The sequence below is a fragment of the Notothenia rossii genome (assembly GCF_949606895.1).
Source record: "Notothenia rossii genome assembly, chromosome: 10".
Lineage (NCBI taxonomy): Eukaryota > Metazoa > Chordata > Actinopteri > Perciformes > Nototheniidae > Notothenia > Notothenia rossii.
This window is the reverse complement of record NC_136908.1, coordinates 40,968,698-40,988,374: the sequence shown is the minus strand read 5'-3', so window position 1 is coordinate 40,988,374 and position 19,677 is coordinate 40,968,698. Positions and strand designations below refer to the sequence as shown.

Here is a 19,677-nt window from a genome sequence, read left to right as displayed (position 1 = left end):
AGGAGGAGTACAGTGCAGAGCAGATCCAGTGGTACCCCATGCCTCTGAAGGACTTCCACTCCTGTCTGGAGCTCATCTCCTCCAGACCCCACGGCATCCTGCGCATACTGGACGATCAGACCTGCCTGCCCCAGGTACGCACGCACGCACGCACGCACGCACAAACACACACGCACACGCACGCACGCACAAACACACGCACGCACGCACAAATGCACACGCACACGCACACACACTCACGCATGCACACACACACACACGCGCGCGCGCAAACACACACGAAAACGAACAGGAAAAACATAGAAAGACTAATATTTGTGGCCGAGATACTCACCTGTTACTTTGCCACGTACTGTGATCTGTTTTTATGACGTTATATTTCGTTTGTGACAGTATATTGTTTTCTCACTTTTTATATCCCCTATAAACACCTTGATGAGTTAAAGAAATGCCCTATATTCAATAACACTGCTTTGCTTGTATGGCAGTATGCCGTGGTTATTACATCTGATATGGAAGAATTATAAACATTTAAGTGAATTTGTATATGTTTTTAAGTATTGTTCCCCTTTTTCAATCAGGCCACTGACCACACCTTCCTCCAGAAGTGCCACTATCACCATGGGAACAGCCCCTACTATGCCAAGCCTAAGAACCCCCTGCCAGTCTTTACTGTGTATCACTACGCCGGAGCTGTCACCTATCAGGCATCAGGCACAGCACACTGTACTAAATATGCAGCACATCTGCTGCAACAACCTTTGTCTCATAAACATATACTCTGTTTCCAGGTTCATAATTTCCTGAATAAGAACCACGACCAGTTCAGGACAGAGGTGGTGGAGCTTTTTGCCAGGAGCCGGTTAAAGGTGAACCATCGGGCATTAGACCCAAAGAGAGTGCTTTGGGTCTTATTGTGTAGCTTAGCAACATGTGCAACAGCTGGCTTAAATTTAAAGTTTTTTTAAATAATATTATTTAATTGGATTACACAAGTTTGTAAATCAAACATTTAAACTATATAACACATGTAGTTGCGAAAGGGCCGCCAAGAAGCTAATAAAATATCTATATTTTATAAGCAATGTGTTTCTCTGTGGCAACATTTGTGAAGTTCAGAGTTTATAAAAAAGATCACAAATCTCTCCAAAATACCACATCAAGAACACTGTATGACATGTATTAGATATTGGATAGTGAGTGCTGCTTTCCTGAAAAACTGACCAGAAAAGCCCCTTATTGTCAATTTATATAGGAAAGCCGTTTATCATCTGAACGATTACAGTCTGTAGTTTGTTCTTGTAAAGTGTTATGAGGCTGTGGTTATCCTAGAGGTCACAGCAGCTCATCTCATATTGAGGTCAAGTTTCAATGAATGGTCTTACTACAATGAAATGACTGCTATGGTGACTGGCATCATTACACATGAAATCAGTCGTGCACATTGAATCCACTAGGGTCTCATATTGCAGAAATAAAAAAAGTAATTTAGACAGAATTTGCATTAATAACACATTTATATGTAAAACCGCATGATTTGTATGTCTATAGAGAGGAGCCTTTTGTTCAGATACTGTAAAGTGAGAGGTTAAGATACTCCTGTAAATATGGCGATGTGACATTGGATTTCTTTAGTCTTAGTAGCTTCATTCCAGCTGTTAAATTCAGCACGTGACAGTAGGGTCCACAGGGTGGATCCCAAAGATCTCAGATGGTTAAAACCTTTTCTTGTAATAATGCTTAAAGGTGGGGTAGGTAATTTTGGAGAAACCAGCTCGAGTGCGCTAGAATTTCAAAATACACAACCGGAAAAAATCTGCCTCTTCCTTCAGACTTCCTTACAGAGCCCCTCTTCCAACACACACGAACATGCACATGACCAATGAGGACACGAGATAAGTTTGTGCACAGATGGAAGGCTTACAGGCAGGTAGGCCATCCAGTTACTTTAGCCGGGCCGGCTAAAGTGATTGGTCGTGCTTTTTAAAGTACTCAATTCAATTCAAAACCTTTATTTATTCAGGTGAAAACCCATTGAGATCATTGACCTCTTTTTCAATGGTGACCTGCTGCAAGTAGGTTCCAACATGAATACAAACATGACAGAAAAACAAAGAGGACATCATATGGCATATTTACATTGACTACAGTTTGTATAGCTAGTAGCATTTACAGATACCAACAGTTTCCGATTGGATAGCATCTAACCTTGCTTTAAAAACATGTAATGGAACCAAACTGCTCAACTTCCATTCCTTTTGCAGACTTTTCCAAATTAGCGGAGCTGCGCATCTAAAAGCTGTATTCCCTAAGACAGTCCTAGCAGTTGGCACATTTACTACGGCTTCCACAGATGACATGTATTTATTGTCAAAGCATTTAATGTATTCATTGCTATTGGGATGTTAAGAGCATTCCATGGAATATATCAAAAAGTGTTTCTGAAATAAATTACATACCCCACCTTTAATATAGGTTTTTTACGAGAAAATGCCTCTGTTTCTTCTTCTACTAAATACAAACATGATCAGTTTAAAGATATAGATATTGAAGAAATCATACAAAAAATCTATTTTTACAGTTTCTCTGTGATTGTGTGTGACAGACGGTGTCGGAGCTCTTCCGGAAGCTTCAGGACAGTTACATCCAGCAGAGAGAGCTGGGCTGGAGGGGGAAGGGTCTCCGGCAGCAGCCCTCCACCGCTGCCTCTCACTTCCTGCAGTCCCTGACAGAACTCACCACCCGCCTGGAGAGGTACCAACACACGACACATACACTGACACACACACACAAACACACACACACACACACACACACACACACACACACACACACACACACACACACACACACACACACACACACACACACACACACACACACACACACACACACACACACACACACACACACACACACACACACACACACACACACACACACACACACACACACACACACTCTGACACACACACTGACACACACTCTGACACACACTCTGACACACACACTGACACACACTCTGACACACACTCTGACACACACACTGACACACACTCTGACACACACTCTGACACACTCTGACACACACTCTGACACACACTCTGACACACACACTGACACACACTCTGACACACACACTGACACACACACTGATCCAGAGCTGTTGAGCAGTGTGAGAACCTCTAGAGCACACATGTCAAACTCAAGGCCCGCAAACTCAAACTCAATTTTTAAATTACTATTAGATTTGGCCCGCCGGTATATTGCACGCTCACCTTCACTCCATCCTGAGGGTCTCCTCAGCTCAGCGCCTGAGCCCAAACATTGATGAACTTGCACCCAAGATGAGATGCCAAGTATCTGGCTTGAACTAGCATCACAGAGCAGCTAACTGAGTTTCAATGGATGTTTCCTTCTGCACTTTTTCTCTCACGACAACAGGGCATGTTGGGTTTGTTTGAAGCTGTTGTTGGCCTGTGGAGAAATGTAATCATAAGAAATGACTGAGGAAAAGCTGCAGATAGAGACATAAGAAATGAATGCAACTGATTATTTAATGCTGTTTTTATAGGCAATACTTTAAGCTTTGTTAGTTCCAGGTTTAATATGTGCAATAACTTCATTTCAATACGTTTTGCAATAAATATTGAACCAGTCCGGCCTTCGACTAGTACCCATTTTTAAATGTTGGCCCACTGTGTATTTGGGTTTGACCCCCCTGCTCTAGAGCATCACCTAAAGTAATACTGTTCCTCTGAATTTGTGACATATTTTGTGTTTATTTGTACTGTTTAGTTAATTATGTTTTCTGCTACTACTTAAAACAGTATGAACCCAACTTAAAAATATTTGACAGTTGTTTTATTACAATATATGGATTGACAGTCTGCTGAAATAACTAAATGGTGATGCTGATTTATAAAATGTCTAAAATAAGGTTTGTCCTCAAGACAAGGCACTTTTCAAATGCTTGTTTTATGGATGGAGTGATGATCATCAGCGCCATTTCTGATTCAGCATTTCAGACATGAAATTCGTTTTGAATTAAGCATCATTGCATTATTAGCTTTTGTTATGAGTGTGTTATGAATAATGTTTGCTGAAGAATAACATGTGTCTTTTGTCCGTTAACTATTAGATGCAAAACCACTTTTATTCGTTGTCTGAAGCCAAACTACGTCAAGGTAACACCAGATTCTTTATACTGATGCTAACTTATATCCTAACATCTGCAACCACTGTATAACCGTGTACTTCAACTGTCATGTCATCTGTCAGCTTCCTGGAATTTTTGACGTGGACTATGTGTCGGCCCAGCTGAGGCATGCTGGGATAATGGAGACCATCCACATTAGGAAAGAAGGATTCCCCATACGCATACAGTACTCCTTATTCATTGAGAGGTGCTGCTAACATACAGAGCATCACACCAGCATGATGTGTTTATCACTTGACCTCTTTTAGAAATACCAGTGTCTCATTTGTATTCCCCTTCTCTTATTTCTTCGTAATTTCTCCTGTTGCAAGATATTCAGTACTGAGATGTGGCAATTCAGATGACCTTATTTCAAATTAAATTGGCAAAAATGACAATTTGCGTTTGGCACCGGCAAATCAAACCCCACTCCCCATACTCAGGAGAGCAAACTGTTGTGTTTCCTGCCCATTGGGACTCTCAGTCTGATGGCAGAAGCTGGAATGCTGGGTTGAGATGATGGGTGGGGTCATTGTATATCTGGATTACCTTTTTGGTTTTGGATTGATAGAATAGGTCCTGGAGTTGAGTCATTTTTCATCAATTATATAATCTTTTTTTACAATAGAGTGAAATGCTGCCTTTTTTGATTCATTAAACACATTTAAACTAAAGGCACAGACACCAAACCAACATCAAACAGGCAGACTGTTGAATTGCCCTTCATATACTGTCTCACCCAAAACTGGAGGCGAACAACAAAGACTACAGTGAACTAAATATTTCAAAGTAAAGGTCTTGATGTATGATCCTGTGTGCTGTTCTAACGTGCACCGTATGTTTTGGGTGGCATGGTGGTGCATTTTAGATGAGGGCTCAGTTTTGTCATTGTCTTCAAAACCCTCCACTGAATAAATGGCACTTGATGAAGGGAGGGCAGGAGTGCTCAGTCTGTAGGGAATTGGCTTGATCACCGGTTTGAGTCCCAGTAGGACTAAAAAAACGTTGTGTGGACTGGTAGCTGGAGAGTTGTCCGTCCACTTCCCGGGCATTGCAAAGGTGTCCTTGAGCAAGGCACTGAGCCCCCAACTGCTTCCAGGCGCTGAAACATGGAAGCCCTTTCGCTCGGACACCTCTTTATACAAATGCATGTGTTTGTGCATGTGTGTATTTCACGCCATAATGTGTAGCAGTCAGTGGAGGAAGAAGTACTCGGATGATTTAAGTAGCAATCCTAGTCACAGTCCTGCATTCAAAATTATACTTCTGGTACTCCTCATGCGGAATAACACAAATAAGCACCATATATTTAAATGATTGTATTATAATGATTAATGTGGTTATAACTTCAATGTTGGACATGGTAAAGGAGCTTTAAAAATATATATATTGTATACACACCCCGGCTAGCTTAGCCTCTAATCAAATATAATAATGTATTTTGTATTCATATTTTAATCTGCAATGTGACCAGTAACTTAATCTGTCAAATAAATGTAGTGAGTAAAAAGTACAACAAAATGCCTACAAAAAAGGTAATGGAGTATACACTAGCAAATTGTGAAAATACTAAAGTAAAGTACAATTACCTCTATCTTTTTTTCCCAGTACATTCCACCATCGGTAGCGGTCCTGTTTGAGTGTTTCATTTGTTCTGTATTTACTACGTTTGTGAAAACGGAATTCCCCCTTGTCGGATTCTTCTTCTTGTGTAGTAAAATGAATTCAGCAATAAATCAAGACTAGATTAAGGTCATCCTCAGCTTGTGTTGACAGGTACGGAGTTCTGCTGAGTCAGCGTCAGAGCGAGGTGTCGGACAGGGAGCAGCTGCTGGCCCTGCTAGAGCTGGTGGGGGCCGAGGAGGGGCAGTACCAGCTGGGACTCACCAAGGTAACCAACTGCCTGTCATCACACTGGTTCAAGTCTGTACTGTACACATCAGCATGTGTGTGTCTGTCAGCTGTTCCTCAAGGAGCTGCTCTACCAGCAGCTGGAGGAGAAGTGGAGCAGCACTCAGACCTGGGCGGCCATCACCATCCAGAGGAACATCCGAGGCTTCATCTGTAGGAGGAACTTCAGGTTCTTCAGACAGAAGGCCATCGTCATCCAGAGCCACATCCGAGGACACCAGGCCAGGTGCAGAGGAGCAGCCATGCCTTATCAGTGTAGACCAGGGATGGGCAAATGGCGGCCCGCAGGCCGCACGCGGCCCCCACCTCCTCTTTTTGCGGCCCTCAGATTAATTTATAAACAACGTAATTAATAAAAAAAATACCGTCCACTAGACTCCTAGTTACGTCGCGAGCTGCGTACATGATTTCAAATACCGCGAAATAATCTGTGACGCATTTGTGTGTTTTGTGTTTGTTTCCCGGTGAAACCCTCACAAGAAACACTGGCTGTTGTTATGCCTGCTGTGACGTTAAGTTGCCTCTTGTAATTATACCTTTACAAGCTTAAAAGTTGTATTTATCATCTGAATTTGGCGAAAAAAGTTTAATATTCTTAAAACCAAGACTTTGTTTATTTGAAATCAGATGAAAACAAACTGTCACGGACCCTGCCGTGTTATCTATGATTACTACGCTTTTCAATCATAATTTCAGCGGGAGGGAGGGGGAGTGGTGCTGAGGAACAGCAGAGTGCGGGCTGACAGGTGTCTGTGTTGACATTCCCCTTATTGTGGAATAAGGGGAATGCAGAGACTGGCTACAAGTGTTTTAGGTTCAAGTTAGACAACTAATATCTGGGTTAGTGTTCATGACTTCATGTTTATGTCATCTTAATGGTTAATCGCAATACACAGACATTTTCCGTGCTTTCCAATAGTTTAAAATAGTTTTATTCCACTGTTTAATAACCTGTTCTTTACAAACATGCCACTTGTAAAAATGAAATAACATTTCTGTGAACTGATATTTGTTTAGTGAGCTTATTAGAGGATGTTCCCATTTTTTGGGGATGTTCCCTTTGATTGTAAAATGTCAATGAAGATGTCAGACTTAGTATATTTGTTAATAATTACATACAACACATGGAATCTTTGTGTGTGTGTTCCAAGTGAATCTGCGGCCCCCTGGTGGCCAGTACATCAATTATGTGGCCCCCACCACCATCAAAGTTGCCCATCCCTGGTGTAGAGCCTTATGATAGGCTCTTCAACTCTAGGGACACAATGAGGAATACAATAAAGGATATATTGTCTTTTCCAAATGAAAAGTACTTGGAGAAGAGTTTACTTTTGCTTTAATATTTTTTTAATATTATTTTTCCGTTTACAGTCAGTATTCTTCTTCTTTTTTTTTAAAGTGTGAAGAAAGAAAGAAGGAAAGATTATTTTTTCATGATTAATAATGAAAACATCTAACGCAATTAATTCATGAACTATATAAATAAATACATTATAAAAGAGGGAGCTTAAGAAAATGGTGAAGGAAAGTGTAACAATAAATGACCGAAATATAGAAAATTATAAACATGGCAATATGGATAGAAGGAGAAAAAGATAAAAGAGTCTAGAAGAAAGGAAACTAAAATAAAAAACTGCACTGAAATGAAACAGTGACGAGACCATGTACAGTCACACTCACTTCTCCCGACAGACTGAGGAATGCATCAGGTTTCCCCTGGGGCTGAATGAGGTCATGTGATGACATGAGGCTCATTGTGTTTTGCTGCCTCCTCTCTTCTCCAGGAAACACTACAAGCGTCTGAGGCAGTGCTTCACCCAGTTCTGGGCAGTGATGATGATCACCAGGGACACCATCAAGAGACGCCATTGGAGGAAGGTAGACAGACCCTGGCTGATGTTTCCTGGCAACCTTATGTTTGCTGACTTTATTACGCTATAAATCTATGCTCCAAATCTCTTGCACAACAGCAGCAGCTTATCACCGCAGCGGTAATTGGAAAGATATGTCAGTGCCCTCTGAGTGATAACGCCCTGACATCCATGTTCAGGGTCAAAGTGTAACAACCATAAATTCTGCTTTTCATTCCCTCCTAAATGACTTTAACATTAGTGCTGCTTTTATTGTTGTTTCAGTGGTCTATTTATGATTTGTCTTTATTTCATAGAATGGCGTCAGATTCTTCACCCAATAATTATTTTGTTTAAAAAAAAAGGTATTTTAATGTCTAGTTGTATCTACAAATTCAGTGCAATATATATATCCATCAAATAGTTTGTGGTACTCAAAACATCCAAAATAGGGTATTTAAAGCTCCTCATCAAAATGTTGAATGTGAAAAAAATTACAAACTCTGTACGGATCTTTGCACTTTAGAAAATGGTGCTTTTAAATTGTTCATAATTTCCTGTAGCAGACAGACACAGTTAGAGACCAGCTGCTGAACATAGTGGAGCATAAAACAGCTAAAAAGACAGATACGTTTTTAAAAATAAATAAATATATTTCAAAAGACTGAATATTTTCAGATAACAGGTTTTCTCACCACATGGCAGAGACCGCAGAGTTAAAGGAGACTCAATGTTAGACCTACTTACTACTTTGAGTAAATGCTCACAGAACACTATTAGCATGTGGTCTGTCTACTCTTTTTGAATAGGCAACTTAAAACAATAACAGGATGAGTTACTCTTTTCTTCAATTATGTAAATATATTGAAATGTTGGGTTTCTTTTATATAAGGGAGATCTCAAACTAGATTTCCAAAAGAAAATTAGAATGGAAATCATATAATCCAAGTCATCCAGAGGATTTCTTTTCTAAAGTAATTGGATTGTTTTATCTGAAATGAAAACTGAAAGCTATCCAGGTCAATGTATTGAGGACTGCTGGGCCCTTTATGTATGGGATGTGTTCATTTACACGATACTTCCTTTAAAAGATCTGATCCCTTTCCTTTAACTAACTGTCTTATCTTGCATTAATCATGTATCTTCGACAGACACACACACACACACACACACACACACACACACACACACACACACACACACACACACACACACACACACACACACACACACACACACACACACACACACACACACACACACACACACACACACACACACACCTCAGGCATTCTGGTCTTGGACTTCAACCCTCTGAGTGTAATTTGAAGCAGCAGCACATCTCTCCTTCCACCTTCTCTACCTGTCTCTCTCTCTGCTTCCAGTTCAGCCCCAACAGGTAGGCTGCCTTCTTAACCCTTTACATCAGATCTCTGCTCAAATATTTTCAAGCATTCAGTTCATTTATACTAAACCGATCTTAGGGTCTGCTTCAGGTTTCCGAACACACAGAGACTCTACTTTCAGCTTGTGTTTTCTGTGCCTTTTTGCCTTTCTCTGTGAACTGAATGTTGGTTATGTTGGCTTCAGTGTATCACAGCTCCATTCTATTTGGTGTTATTGTTTTATGAGGATTGGACTATGAACAGTGGAAACTGCCTCTGTCAGCTGTTGGCCTAGTTTGATTCAGTTAGTGTTAGCGTTAAGTTACTAAAAAGCAAGATGAAGAGTTAACAGATATATACGTTGGGCTTAAGGTGACATCACATCTACGTCTGATCACTGTTAATGAGCATGGTGATTACTAGGAAAATAGAAAAGTGTTGACTAGATTATCTTCGTAAAAAACAATCATGAATGTCAGAAGAGTATTTTCTGTGGAGTTGCAAATCACTGACAGGCACACATTTTCAATATGAAGAGCAATAACACACCAATATTTGCTTGGGTTTAAATGAATCTGTGTGCAAACTAACCCTGATGATGATATGGTGATGATGGTTATTTTAATTCAATACAGTACAATAGTCACTATTTGATCAGACAGTCCACAGACTGAAAGACAGTTACACAACTGTGCATGTGGAATTGGAAAGAGGGTATCCTCAACCAGGCTTAAGATGCTTTACAGTTGAGTTGCATTGTGGGAAATGTAGTCCAGGACTTTGGACCACAACTTTTTGTGCAGTACATAGTATTTGACTGATGTATCTGGTCCAGTTGAAACTAATCTGTACCACTTAATGTACAGTTTGATAACATATTCTAATACTGTGAGTAAAAACTACGATATTCATCTCTGAAGTACAGTGGGGCAAAAAAGTATGTAGTCAGCCACCAATTGTGCAAGTTCTCCCACTTAAAAAGATGAGAGAGGCCTGTCATTTTCATCCTAGGTATACCTCAACTATGAGAGACAAAATGTGAAAAAAAGCCAGAAAATCACATTGTCTGACTTTTAAAGAATTTATTTGCAAATTATGATGGAACATAAGTATTTGGTCAATAACAAAAGTTAATCTCAATACTTTGTTATATACCCTTTGTTGGCAATGACAGAGGTCAAACTTTTTCTGTAAGTCTTCACAAGGTTTTCACACACTGTTGCTGGTATTTTGGCCCATTCCTCCATGCAGATCTCTTCTAGAGCAGTGATGTTTTGGGGCTGTCGCTGGGCAACACGGACTTTCAACTCCCTCCAAAGATTTTCTATGGGGTTGAGATCTGGAGACTGGCTAGGCCACTCCAGGACCTTGAAATGCTTCTTACGAAGCCACTCCTTCGTTGCCCGGGCGGTGTGTTTGGGATCATTGTCATGCTGAAAGACCCAGCCACGTTTCATCTTCAATGCCCTTGCTGATGGAAGGAGGTTGTCACTCAAAATCTCACGATACATGGCCCCATTCATTCTTTGCTTTACACGGATCAGTCGTCCTGGTCCCTTTGCAGAAAAACAGCCCCAAAGCATGATGTTTCCACCCCCATGTTTCACAGTAGGTATGGTGTTCTTTGGATGCAACTCAGCATTCTTTCTCCTCCAGACACGTCTAGTTGAGTTTTTACCAAAAAGTTCTATTTTGGTTTCATCTGACCATATGAAATTCTCCCAATCCTCTTCTGGATCATCTAAATGCTCTCTAGCAAACTTCAGACGGGCCTGGACATGTACTGGCTTAAGCAGGGGGACACGTCTGGCACTGCAGGATTTGAGTCCCTGGCGGCGTAGTGTGTTACTGATGGTAGCCTTTGTTACTTTGGTCCCAGCTCTCTGCAGGTCATTGACTAGGTCCCCCCGTGTGTTTCTGGGATTTTTGTTCACCGTTCTTGTGATCATTTTGACCCCACGGGGTGAGATCTTGCGTGGAGCCCCAGATCGAGGGAGATTATCAGTGGTCTTGTATGTCTTCCATTTTCTAATAATTGCTCCCACAGTTGATTTCTTCACACCAAGCTGCTTACCTATTGCAGATTCAGTCTTCCCAGCCTGGTGCAGGTCTACAATTTTGTTTCTGGTGTCCTTTGACAGCTCTTTGGTCTTGGCCATAGTGGAGTTTGGAGTGTGACTGTTTGAGGTTGTGGACAGGTGTCTTTTATACTGATAACGAGTTCAAACAGGTGCCATTAATACAGTTAACAAGTGGAGGACAGAGGAGGCTCTTAAAGAAGAAGTTACAGGTCTGTGAGAGCCAGAAATCTTGTTTGTTTGTAGGTGACCAAATACTTATTTTCCCGAAGAATTTACCAATTAATTCATTAAAAATCCTACAATGTGATTTCCTGGATTCGTTCCCCCCATTCTGTCTCTCATAGTTGAAGTGTACCTGGGATGAAAATTACAGGCCTCTCTCATCTTTTTAAGTGGGAGAACTTGCACAATTGGTGGCTGACTAAATACTTTTTTGCCCCACTTTATATAAGTGCTTAGTTAGTATATAAGGGCTTTGTTAGTAATTCTATCGCTCGAAGTGGAGTCGAAAGAGATAAGTTTTCAGTCTGCGCTGGAAGATGTTTAAGCTTTCTGCTGTCCTGATGTTAATGGGGAGCTCATTCCACCATTTTGGAGCCAGGATAGCAAACCCACATGTTTTTGCTGATGGGAACTTGGGTCCCCCTCGCAGTGCGGGTGCAGCGAGCTGTTTGGCCGATGCAGAGCGGAGTGCACGTGCTGGGGTGTACGGTTTAACCATGTCCTGGATGTAGGAAGGGCCAGATCCATTCGCAGCATGGTACGCAAGTACCATTGTCTTGAAGTGGATTCTAGCAGTTACCGGAATCCAGTGAAGGGAGCGGAGGAGTGGAGGACCGGGATGGTATGGGAGAATTTAGGAAGGTTGAAGACCAGACGAGCCGCTGCATTCTGGATGAGCCGCAGAGGTCGGATGGCACATGCAGGTAGACCAGCCAGGAGGGAGCTGCAGTAGTCTAGGCGTGAGATGACGAGAGCCTGGACCAGAACCTGCGTCGCTTTCTGGGTCAGGAGGGGACGTCCAGAAGGATGATGACAGAGGAGAGGGATGCTGCTTTAGCAGTGTGCAGTTCCTCAGTGACAGCAAGGAGGGCAGTTTCTGTTGAGTGACCTGCCTTGAAACCAGACTGGTGCGGATCCAGAAGGTTGTTCTGATGGAGATAACAGGAGAGTTGTTTAAAGACAGCGCGTTCAAGTGTTTTAGACAGGAACGGGAGGAGAGAGACAGGCCTGTAGTTTATAACATCAGATGGGTTGAGAGTGGGTTTCTTAAGGAGAGGGTTTACTCTTGCCTCCTTGAGACTGTTTGGAAAGTGACCAGAAGTTAGAGAAGTGTTGATGAAATGGGTGAGAAACGGTAGAATATCAGGAGCGATAGTCTGAAGGAGGTTTGAGGGGATAGGGTCCAGAGGACAGGTGGTAGGACGGGCAGAGGTAATGAGGGTAAGAACCTCACTTGGAGAGAGAGGGGAGAAGGAGATCAGTGTGGGTGAAAGGTGGGTCTGGTGACCCAGCGGTGAGTAAAGGTGAGTCAGAAAAAGAAGAGCGAATATCATCAACCTTTTTTCCTAAGTGATTAACAAAGTCGCTTGACAGAAGGGAGTAGGGGGAAGGGGCTTTTTGGGGGGGTCCAAGAGGGTGGAGAAGATGGAAAATAGTTTTTTGGGATTGGAATAGGAAGATTGGATCTTATCTTGAAAGAAAGTGCTTTTTGCCTGAGAGATGGAAGCAGAGAAAGAGGAGAGGAGAGCCTGATAGGTTAGGAGGTCGTCATGGTGTTTGGATTTCCACCATTTCCGCTCTGCTGCCCGAAGGATGGTTCTATTAGCACGCAGTGCGTCATTTAGCCAGGGAGCCGGAGGGTACTGACGAGCCTGCCGAGATGTGAGAGGACAGAGAGAGTCCAGAGAGGATGAGAGAGTAGAGAGAGTAGAGAGGAGGGTTTCTGCAGCAGAGTTTGGAGGCAGGAGTTGGAACGAGTCAGAGGAAGGGAGGGCTGAGAGCACCAATGAGGCAAAGGTAGAGGGGGAGAGGGAATGGAGGTTACGGCGGACAGGTGCAGGATGAGAAGAGATTAGTTTGTTATGTTTGGAAAGGGGTAGAGAGAATGAAATGAAGAAGTGATCGGAGGTGTGAAGTGGGTTTACAGAGAGGTTAGAAGTAGTGCAGTTCCTTGAGAATATGAGATCAAGGACATTGCCAGCTTTATGAGTTGGTTGGGATGGAGAAATTGAAAGCAAAGGTTGTTCAAAGAGATGTTAGTCCGTCTATCTTCCCTGTTGAAGTCTCCGAGAAGTACAGCGGGAGGGCCAGTTTCAGGGATGTGTGAGAGGAGATGATCTAATTCCCCAAGGCGCCTGGTGGACGGTGTTTACTTAACTTGTTTTGATCCCCTGTCCATTCCATTGGATATAACTGTTGTAGGATTTCTTGATCTATGTCTCCAGTCATGTGATTCCACCTAAAAGTTCAAACTTTTTTGGTTGAGTGTCAATAATCCAGTCACATTGTCTCACATCATAATAATAATCCAATGTGAGTCTCACAACACCGAACAAGTCGAGCCACTCCCCCTTTTTTGAGGCAAGGAGGAAGTGCAAGACAAATAACACATAATTAAATATTTAAACACAGTTTTTTGATTACTAATGACTTATGAGTGCATTTACTGAGTGGAAATATACCGCTACAATATGTGTTATTGTTCAACACTAAGGGTAAACTACTTGTGTTAAAGTTAAAACCCTCCACTGCCTTGTTCAGTCAGGACAAAAAAATGTAATCTGGCTGGGACGGAAGGTCAAGGAGTGAAAATGATCCAAGCCAATGTGTCAGGTTCTCTGAACACTTTGATGCTGCTCGAGGTGCTGGTCAGCAGTCATTAGGATTGTCCTCAGAGAACATGAATGTCAGAATACATATCATTTCATGGAAGCCTTTACAATAATTGTGTTTCAGTGTACACCTATGGGGTCTACCAACTGATCAACACTGACTCTACGGGGGGGGGGGGGGGGGGGGGGGGTGGTGGCTGGAGATAGGAAACAGTGGCCCTCAAACCAATATATATTGAGCCCAATGAATATGACCCCCATGAACGTGACTGATACATTGAGTTTATTACTCATATTGTTGAAGTACCCTGTTCATTGAAACAGAAAGCAATAGGTTTGTGTCAACAGATGTAATCCAACCATAATCAAGGCTGACCAATTCTTACCAGGTGTGGATCCTTTCGTTTACTAACATAGTCATAGTGAAATACAGGATATACAATTGCGTATATGAGTCACTTTTTCCTAATGACAATTACATGATCTGCTTTAACTCTGTTACCTGTCACATCTATGCTCCTGATATGAGTTCCAATGACATCGTTCTTTCATGACATGTTTAAAACAAAATGATTAAACTGATAAATTGGTAACATATTGTCAGGGTGTAGTGAGCCTCAGGCTGTTTGGGTCACTTCTGATTTGTGCCACACTTGTTTGGTTTGGGTGGGTCGGTCATTGTGGAGGTAAGGCAGGGTGGGGCTGTGTGTGTTTGAACAGACCCATTCTCTTTATTTAAGTGTATGAATAAAAAATTGCATGAAAGAAGAGTATTTGCTGTATGAGTATGTCTGCACGCACATGTGTAATCTGAAATGCATACTTCAGGTTTCAGGCATTTGTCCGATACCTACTTTAAACTACTCACCCTGTAAATACTGGGAATGACAGAGATAAGTTCATCATATGAATCACATCTGAGTGACGCTGCCCTGCTGCATTGATGGAACTCCTCTCTGTGAGCTGTAAAGCTCCTGATAAAAACACACTTCCTGGACTCTTGGAACTGCGTGCCCTGCTGTATGAGGCGGGGCCACCACCTGAGGGAGGGGCAGAAGTATAAAACAGGACGTGTGTCTAAGAATAGGTCTGATTGAACACACTTCTCCGCAGAGAGGAGGGAGGGTTGAGTTTACCTGGATATCAAGAGGATTACTCAGTGAAACAAATAAGCTTCAGGTGAAGGACGCCAGAAATAGAACTGTATAACGTTAAGATTATGAGAGGAAATCCTGCTGGTCCCAGTGTGATGGACTGACTTTGCTGCGTGTCAATTTCAGGAATTTCATGAGAAGAATAAAGTGAAGGCAGTGACAAAGACTAAGAGTGTATCTCCAGGAATGGTAAGCAAATCAAAAGTATCCCACATCGTAGAGAGAGAGCCTGCTGTAACATTTCCCAGACATCTAAGGGCCAGCTGTCTGGTTTCTCCTGAGGTCATCTTTGCTCTATGTTTCCCTCAGGATGTGGGGATGTTGGAGATCCCTGCTGAGCTGTCAGCCAGGCTCCGCAGTGCAGCAGGTACCTTTTTAATAATCATCACATTGTATCAGATAACACATCACGTTAATCCTCCTTTTCTGCCACAGTGCTCAGTTTGTGATTGTTGTTCCATCTCTGTCCACCAGGGCAGCAGCATGGCTCGGGGGTCACAGAGGTGGCCCCCCCTCAGGTGAAGGCCCAACACAAGCTCAGCCTGCCTCTGGATGTAGACAGATACCCATTCTCTCGCTATGCCAAGTCCATCTTAAAGGTGAGCAAAGGGCTTGCACATACTACAAAAACATGTCTATTTAGAACATATTCAGGTATTTATTGCACAGCATTGGGTCATAAGTGTTAGCTAATGATCTACCAGGGACTTTGTTGACACTGTGTTGTTGTTGTTGTTGTTGTTGTTGTTGTTGTTGTTGTTGTTGTTGTTGGAAAGTATTTCAACGTTTCAATCGTTTCAATCCACTCCCTTTATGTAAAAATGTAATAAATAAATGTCTTACAGAGATTTATGGAGATTCCTTCCTGGTTCAAGAAAACAAGGATTTTTATAAAAACATATAATAACAAGAATAATCTTGTACCAATTTATTTCTATTTGATTGAGGCTTGAATATCAAACTCAATCTCAGATTACATTTACGTTCAAAGATGTATTATTCTAAACAAAGCTTATACAGCAACAGCCATACACCTGAATGAATGAAAGGAGTGGGATTGTGAGATTCCCTCATATGTTGCCCTCCTCAGGATACATGGTGCCAGCCTCAGGGACGCCCCCTCCAGAGATCCCTCACCCCCCTGGAGCCTGAAGATAACAGAATTGCCCTGGACATCTACAAACTGGTACAGAGTGCTTACTTTAGTTTATATTTGTTTCCTTCTCATTTGTCCGGTTTTAATTTTTTCCGACCCTTCTCTCCTCAGATCCTGCGGTTTACGGGTGAGTCGGAGCTGAGTGGCTGGCAGGAGCAGCTACTGGGTAACTACATCGTGGAGAGGGGTCAGAGCCGGCCCCCCCTGAGGGACGAGATCCTGGCCCAGCTGGCCTACCACACCTGGGGCCTGCAGGAGGATCTGAGCAGCCTGAGGGGCTGGCTGCTGCTGACCTGCTGTCTCAGCGCCTTCACCCCCTCCCCCACGCTGGACAAGCCCCTGCTCAAGTAGGTGTTCCCCTTCTCTACCTACAGGGGTCACTGGAGAGCACAGTGTAGTGCTACAGGGTGACTGCACTGCCACCATAGTCTCCAGCTACATGCGAACAGAAAGTACCCCCCCACTCATCTGTGATGATTGGCCTCCATGTTTTCTTTTATTATACTCTTTGTATTTGTATTCAACCCAACTTTCTACTGACACTCCCGGCATGTTTGGTGCATTGGTGCCGCCGCTGCAGATAGGTTGGCGTCAGAGAATTATTCATTTTAAATAAATCCATGAGAAATGTATTTCTCACTGAACTGCCGGTTGTAGCTTTGTGTTTATCCCTGCCTAACAATGCATCCATTCTAGCAATGATCTTAATTACCCCTAGGGTTCCCCGTACCCCCGGTTGGAAACCACTACGCTAGAAGACATTACAGCGTCATTTTACAAAGAAGGAATAACACCATTTTTGTATTATATATTTAAATGTGGTTAGAGCTGCTGTTTCATGTACTGGGTCCCAGTCCAGTGTTGGTCCACTATGAGCAGTAGCTAATAGCAAACGGCTGTGAAACTAGCATTTAGTCTTGTCCCTTTGGCCCATAGTTACATAGGCTCACTTAAAGCTGCACTTATTAATACATTTAGATGAACAATGGAACGACTTGTTTAATGTGAAAGGGTTCTTTTATAGCAATCATTTACAGTATGCCGTTTCACAAAGCTCTGTGGGGCCTTTTTAGTTTCTTTCAACTGACAAGCACTTTTATGATTTTGCTTTCTGCAAAACAGCTTACATAAACCCAGAGCACAACAGCAGCGACACACAGTCACTCGCCCACGAAGATAGTTGAGCATTTAAACTTTGGTTAAAGGGACAGACATATTTGTCAGGAGTTGATGGACACCCAGTTTAAAGTGACAGCGATGCTAATGTTGCTCCAGGTCTGCTTTGCAAACAGGAAATGATGATGATGATTTGCTGAACATGTTCGCCTTTAACTTTGAAAATGTTTAGATTCTTGAAAGTGACTAGTGCTTTTCAAAATGCAGTCTCTTCTATTGTTAGTCTGACTCTTGCACTGGATTCTGTTGAAACCTTTTAAATCATGTTATGGATGTTCTCTTTTTGACCATGCTATTCCTTAAACCACTTTGAAACACTGTCTGCCATGACTCAGTCTGCTCTCTCTCTCTTTAGGTATGTTTCTGACCACGGTCCAGGGGAGTACCGCTCTCTGTGCCAACACAAGCTGCTGACCTCTCTGCAGCTCCCGGCCCCTGCTGCCCGCGTCTACCCCCCCACCCAGCTGGAGTGGACTGCCAACCAGAGGAAAGGCACCATGCTGCTGGATGTACACACCTACAACGGTAAGAAAGAAAACATTAGCATCATGAAACCTGACACATGATATCGGCAGCACAGTGTGAACCTAAACAAGCGTTGTTGTTTTCAGATGAGAAGCTGACCACTGAAGTGGAGTCATGGACCACAGGAGAGGAGCTGGCTGCATGGCTCCTACGTTATAGGTACTTTTGAACAAGCAGTGGATCTACCTCCATTTAAAGGTCCCATGACATGGCCATTTCTACTGATCATAATTCCATTGTTGAGGTCTACTAGAATAGATTTATATTGTTCAATGTTCCAAACTCACATTGGTTTCTCATACAGCATCTCTGTATAGTATGTGTGTCTGATTGGTCAGCTCACCCACTCTGTTCTGATGAGTCCACCACCGTTACAGCGGAACATCAGTGATTATGTGTTACAATGGCGTTTGTTAGCAACCAGGAAATGACACTACTAATGACAAACAGATGAGAATGCTGCGTGGGGTCTGGGTGCCGTGTTGGCGGGACGTTGCGGGTCTCGCTGCTCTGCCCTTTGAGGCTCGAGGAGCGGACAGTGTGAGCTGGGTTACTGGTGTTGTTTCCTGGTTGCTGCGTGGAGTCTGCGAGACAGCGCATTGGTCCATTTGGACCTATGTATCGTTACGTCACTATACTCAGGAAGAAAAAAATTGAAAAAGAAAAATCTCCAACTACAGGGTGTACTTTGAGGGTTTGTGACTCTGCAGACGGTTTACATGCAGAAAAAGCTACATAACACCCAAGGGGATGGCTAATAACCGGAAAAGCGTGAAATGGGACCTTTAAGATTTATATGTATATTATTCCCAATTCATCCTCCTGTGTGTGGTGTACCCCCCCGTGCTGTTCTCAGAGGCGCGCCGGAGGCAGTGCAGGGCTGGTCGGTGTCTCTCCTGACGGATGAAGGCTGGTCAGATCTGGCCGGCTCAGACTTCGTCCTGGATCTCCTGGCTGGAGCTGAAGCTGAGGTGCTGCCCACCCCAGGGACGCCCTCCTCTACACACTCCGACTACCTGTTCAGCAGCCAGGGGGACAGGTAGAGACTGAACAAACGGATGGTTTTTGGGTTTATGCTGGTTTTTTAAAGAGTATTTTCTCATAATGTGGTGCTCCCCCCCCCACCCCCCCCCCCCCCCCCCTGCAGGATGCCAGCTACAGACCTGGATGACTTTATTCCACCAGCACCCCCGATGCAAGCTCCTGGGCTGCCTGCTTTTGAGGGAAGCTCCTGGGGGAGAGATTATCCACAGGAAGGTAAGAGGGATAACATGCTTCAGAGCAAATGATGGCTAAAAGTATGCCATTCTGTTCTTTTGCTTTAGAAGTTTTCAGATAACACTTTGCACAGTTGTTACAGTTGTTTCATGCAAACTCAAGTCCTTAGACTCTGCCCTTGTGGAATAT

The 19,677-nt window shown here is 43.0% G+C and overlaps 1 protein-coding gene across 1 annotated transcript in view; it reads left to right on the top strand.

Annotated features, from left to right (window-relative positions):
* The window catches only part of myo15b (myosin XVB), a 75,869-nt gene that overhangs the window by 22,359 nt on the left and 33,833 nt on the right, over positions 1 to 19,677 (top strand). The window contains exons 16-32 of the mRNA XM_079655659.1: positions 3 to 134; positions 582 to 869; positions 2,606 to 2,754; positions 4,142 to 4,187; positions 4,282 to 4,406; positions 5,975 to 6,089; positions 6,160 to 6,335; positions 7,894 to 7,987; positions 15,540 to 15,602; positions 15,723 to 15,780; positions 15,888 to 16,012; positions 16,504 to 16,599; positions 16,681 to 16,916; positions 18,101 to 18,270; positions 18,357 to 18,429; positions 19,127 to 19,309; positions 19,418 to 19,527. Coding sequence (XP_079511785.1) covers positions 3 to 134; positions 582 to 869; positions 2,606 to 2,754; positions 4,142 to 4,187; positions 4,282 to 4,406; positions 5,975 to 6,089; positions 6,160 to 6,335; positions 7,894 to 7,987; positions 15,540 to 15,602; positions 15,723 to 15,780; positions 15,888 to 16,012; positions 16,504 to 16,599; positions 16,681 to 16,916; positions 18,101 to 18,270; positions 18,357 to 18,429; positions 19,127 to 19,309; positions 19,418 to 19,527 — 2,239 coding nt within the window. The remainder of the gene's footprint in view (positions 1 to 2; positions 135 to 581; positions 870 to 2,605; positions 2,755 to 4,141; positions 4,188 to 4,281; positions 4,407 to 5,974; positions 6,090 to 6,159; positions 6,336 to 7,893; positions 7,988 to 15,539; positions 15,603 to 15,722; positions 15,781 to 15,887; positions 16,013 to 16,503; positions 16,600 to 16,680; positions 16,917 to 18,100; positions 18,271 to 18,356; positions 18,430 to 19,126; positions 19,310 to 19,417; positions 19,528 to 19,677) is intronic.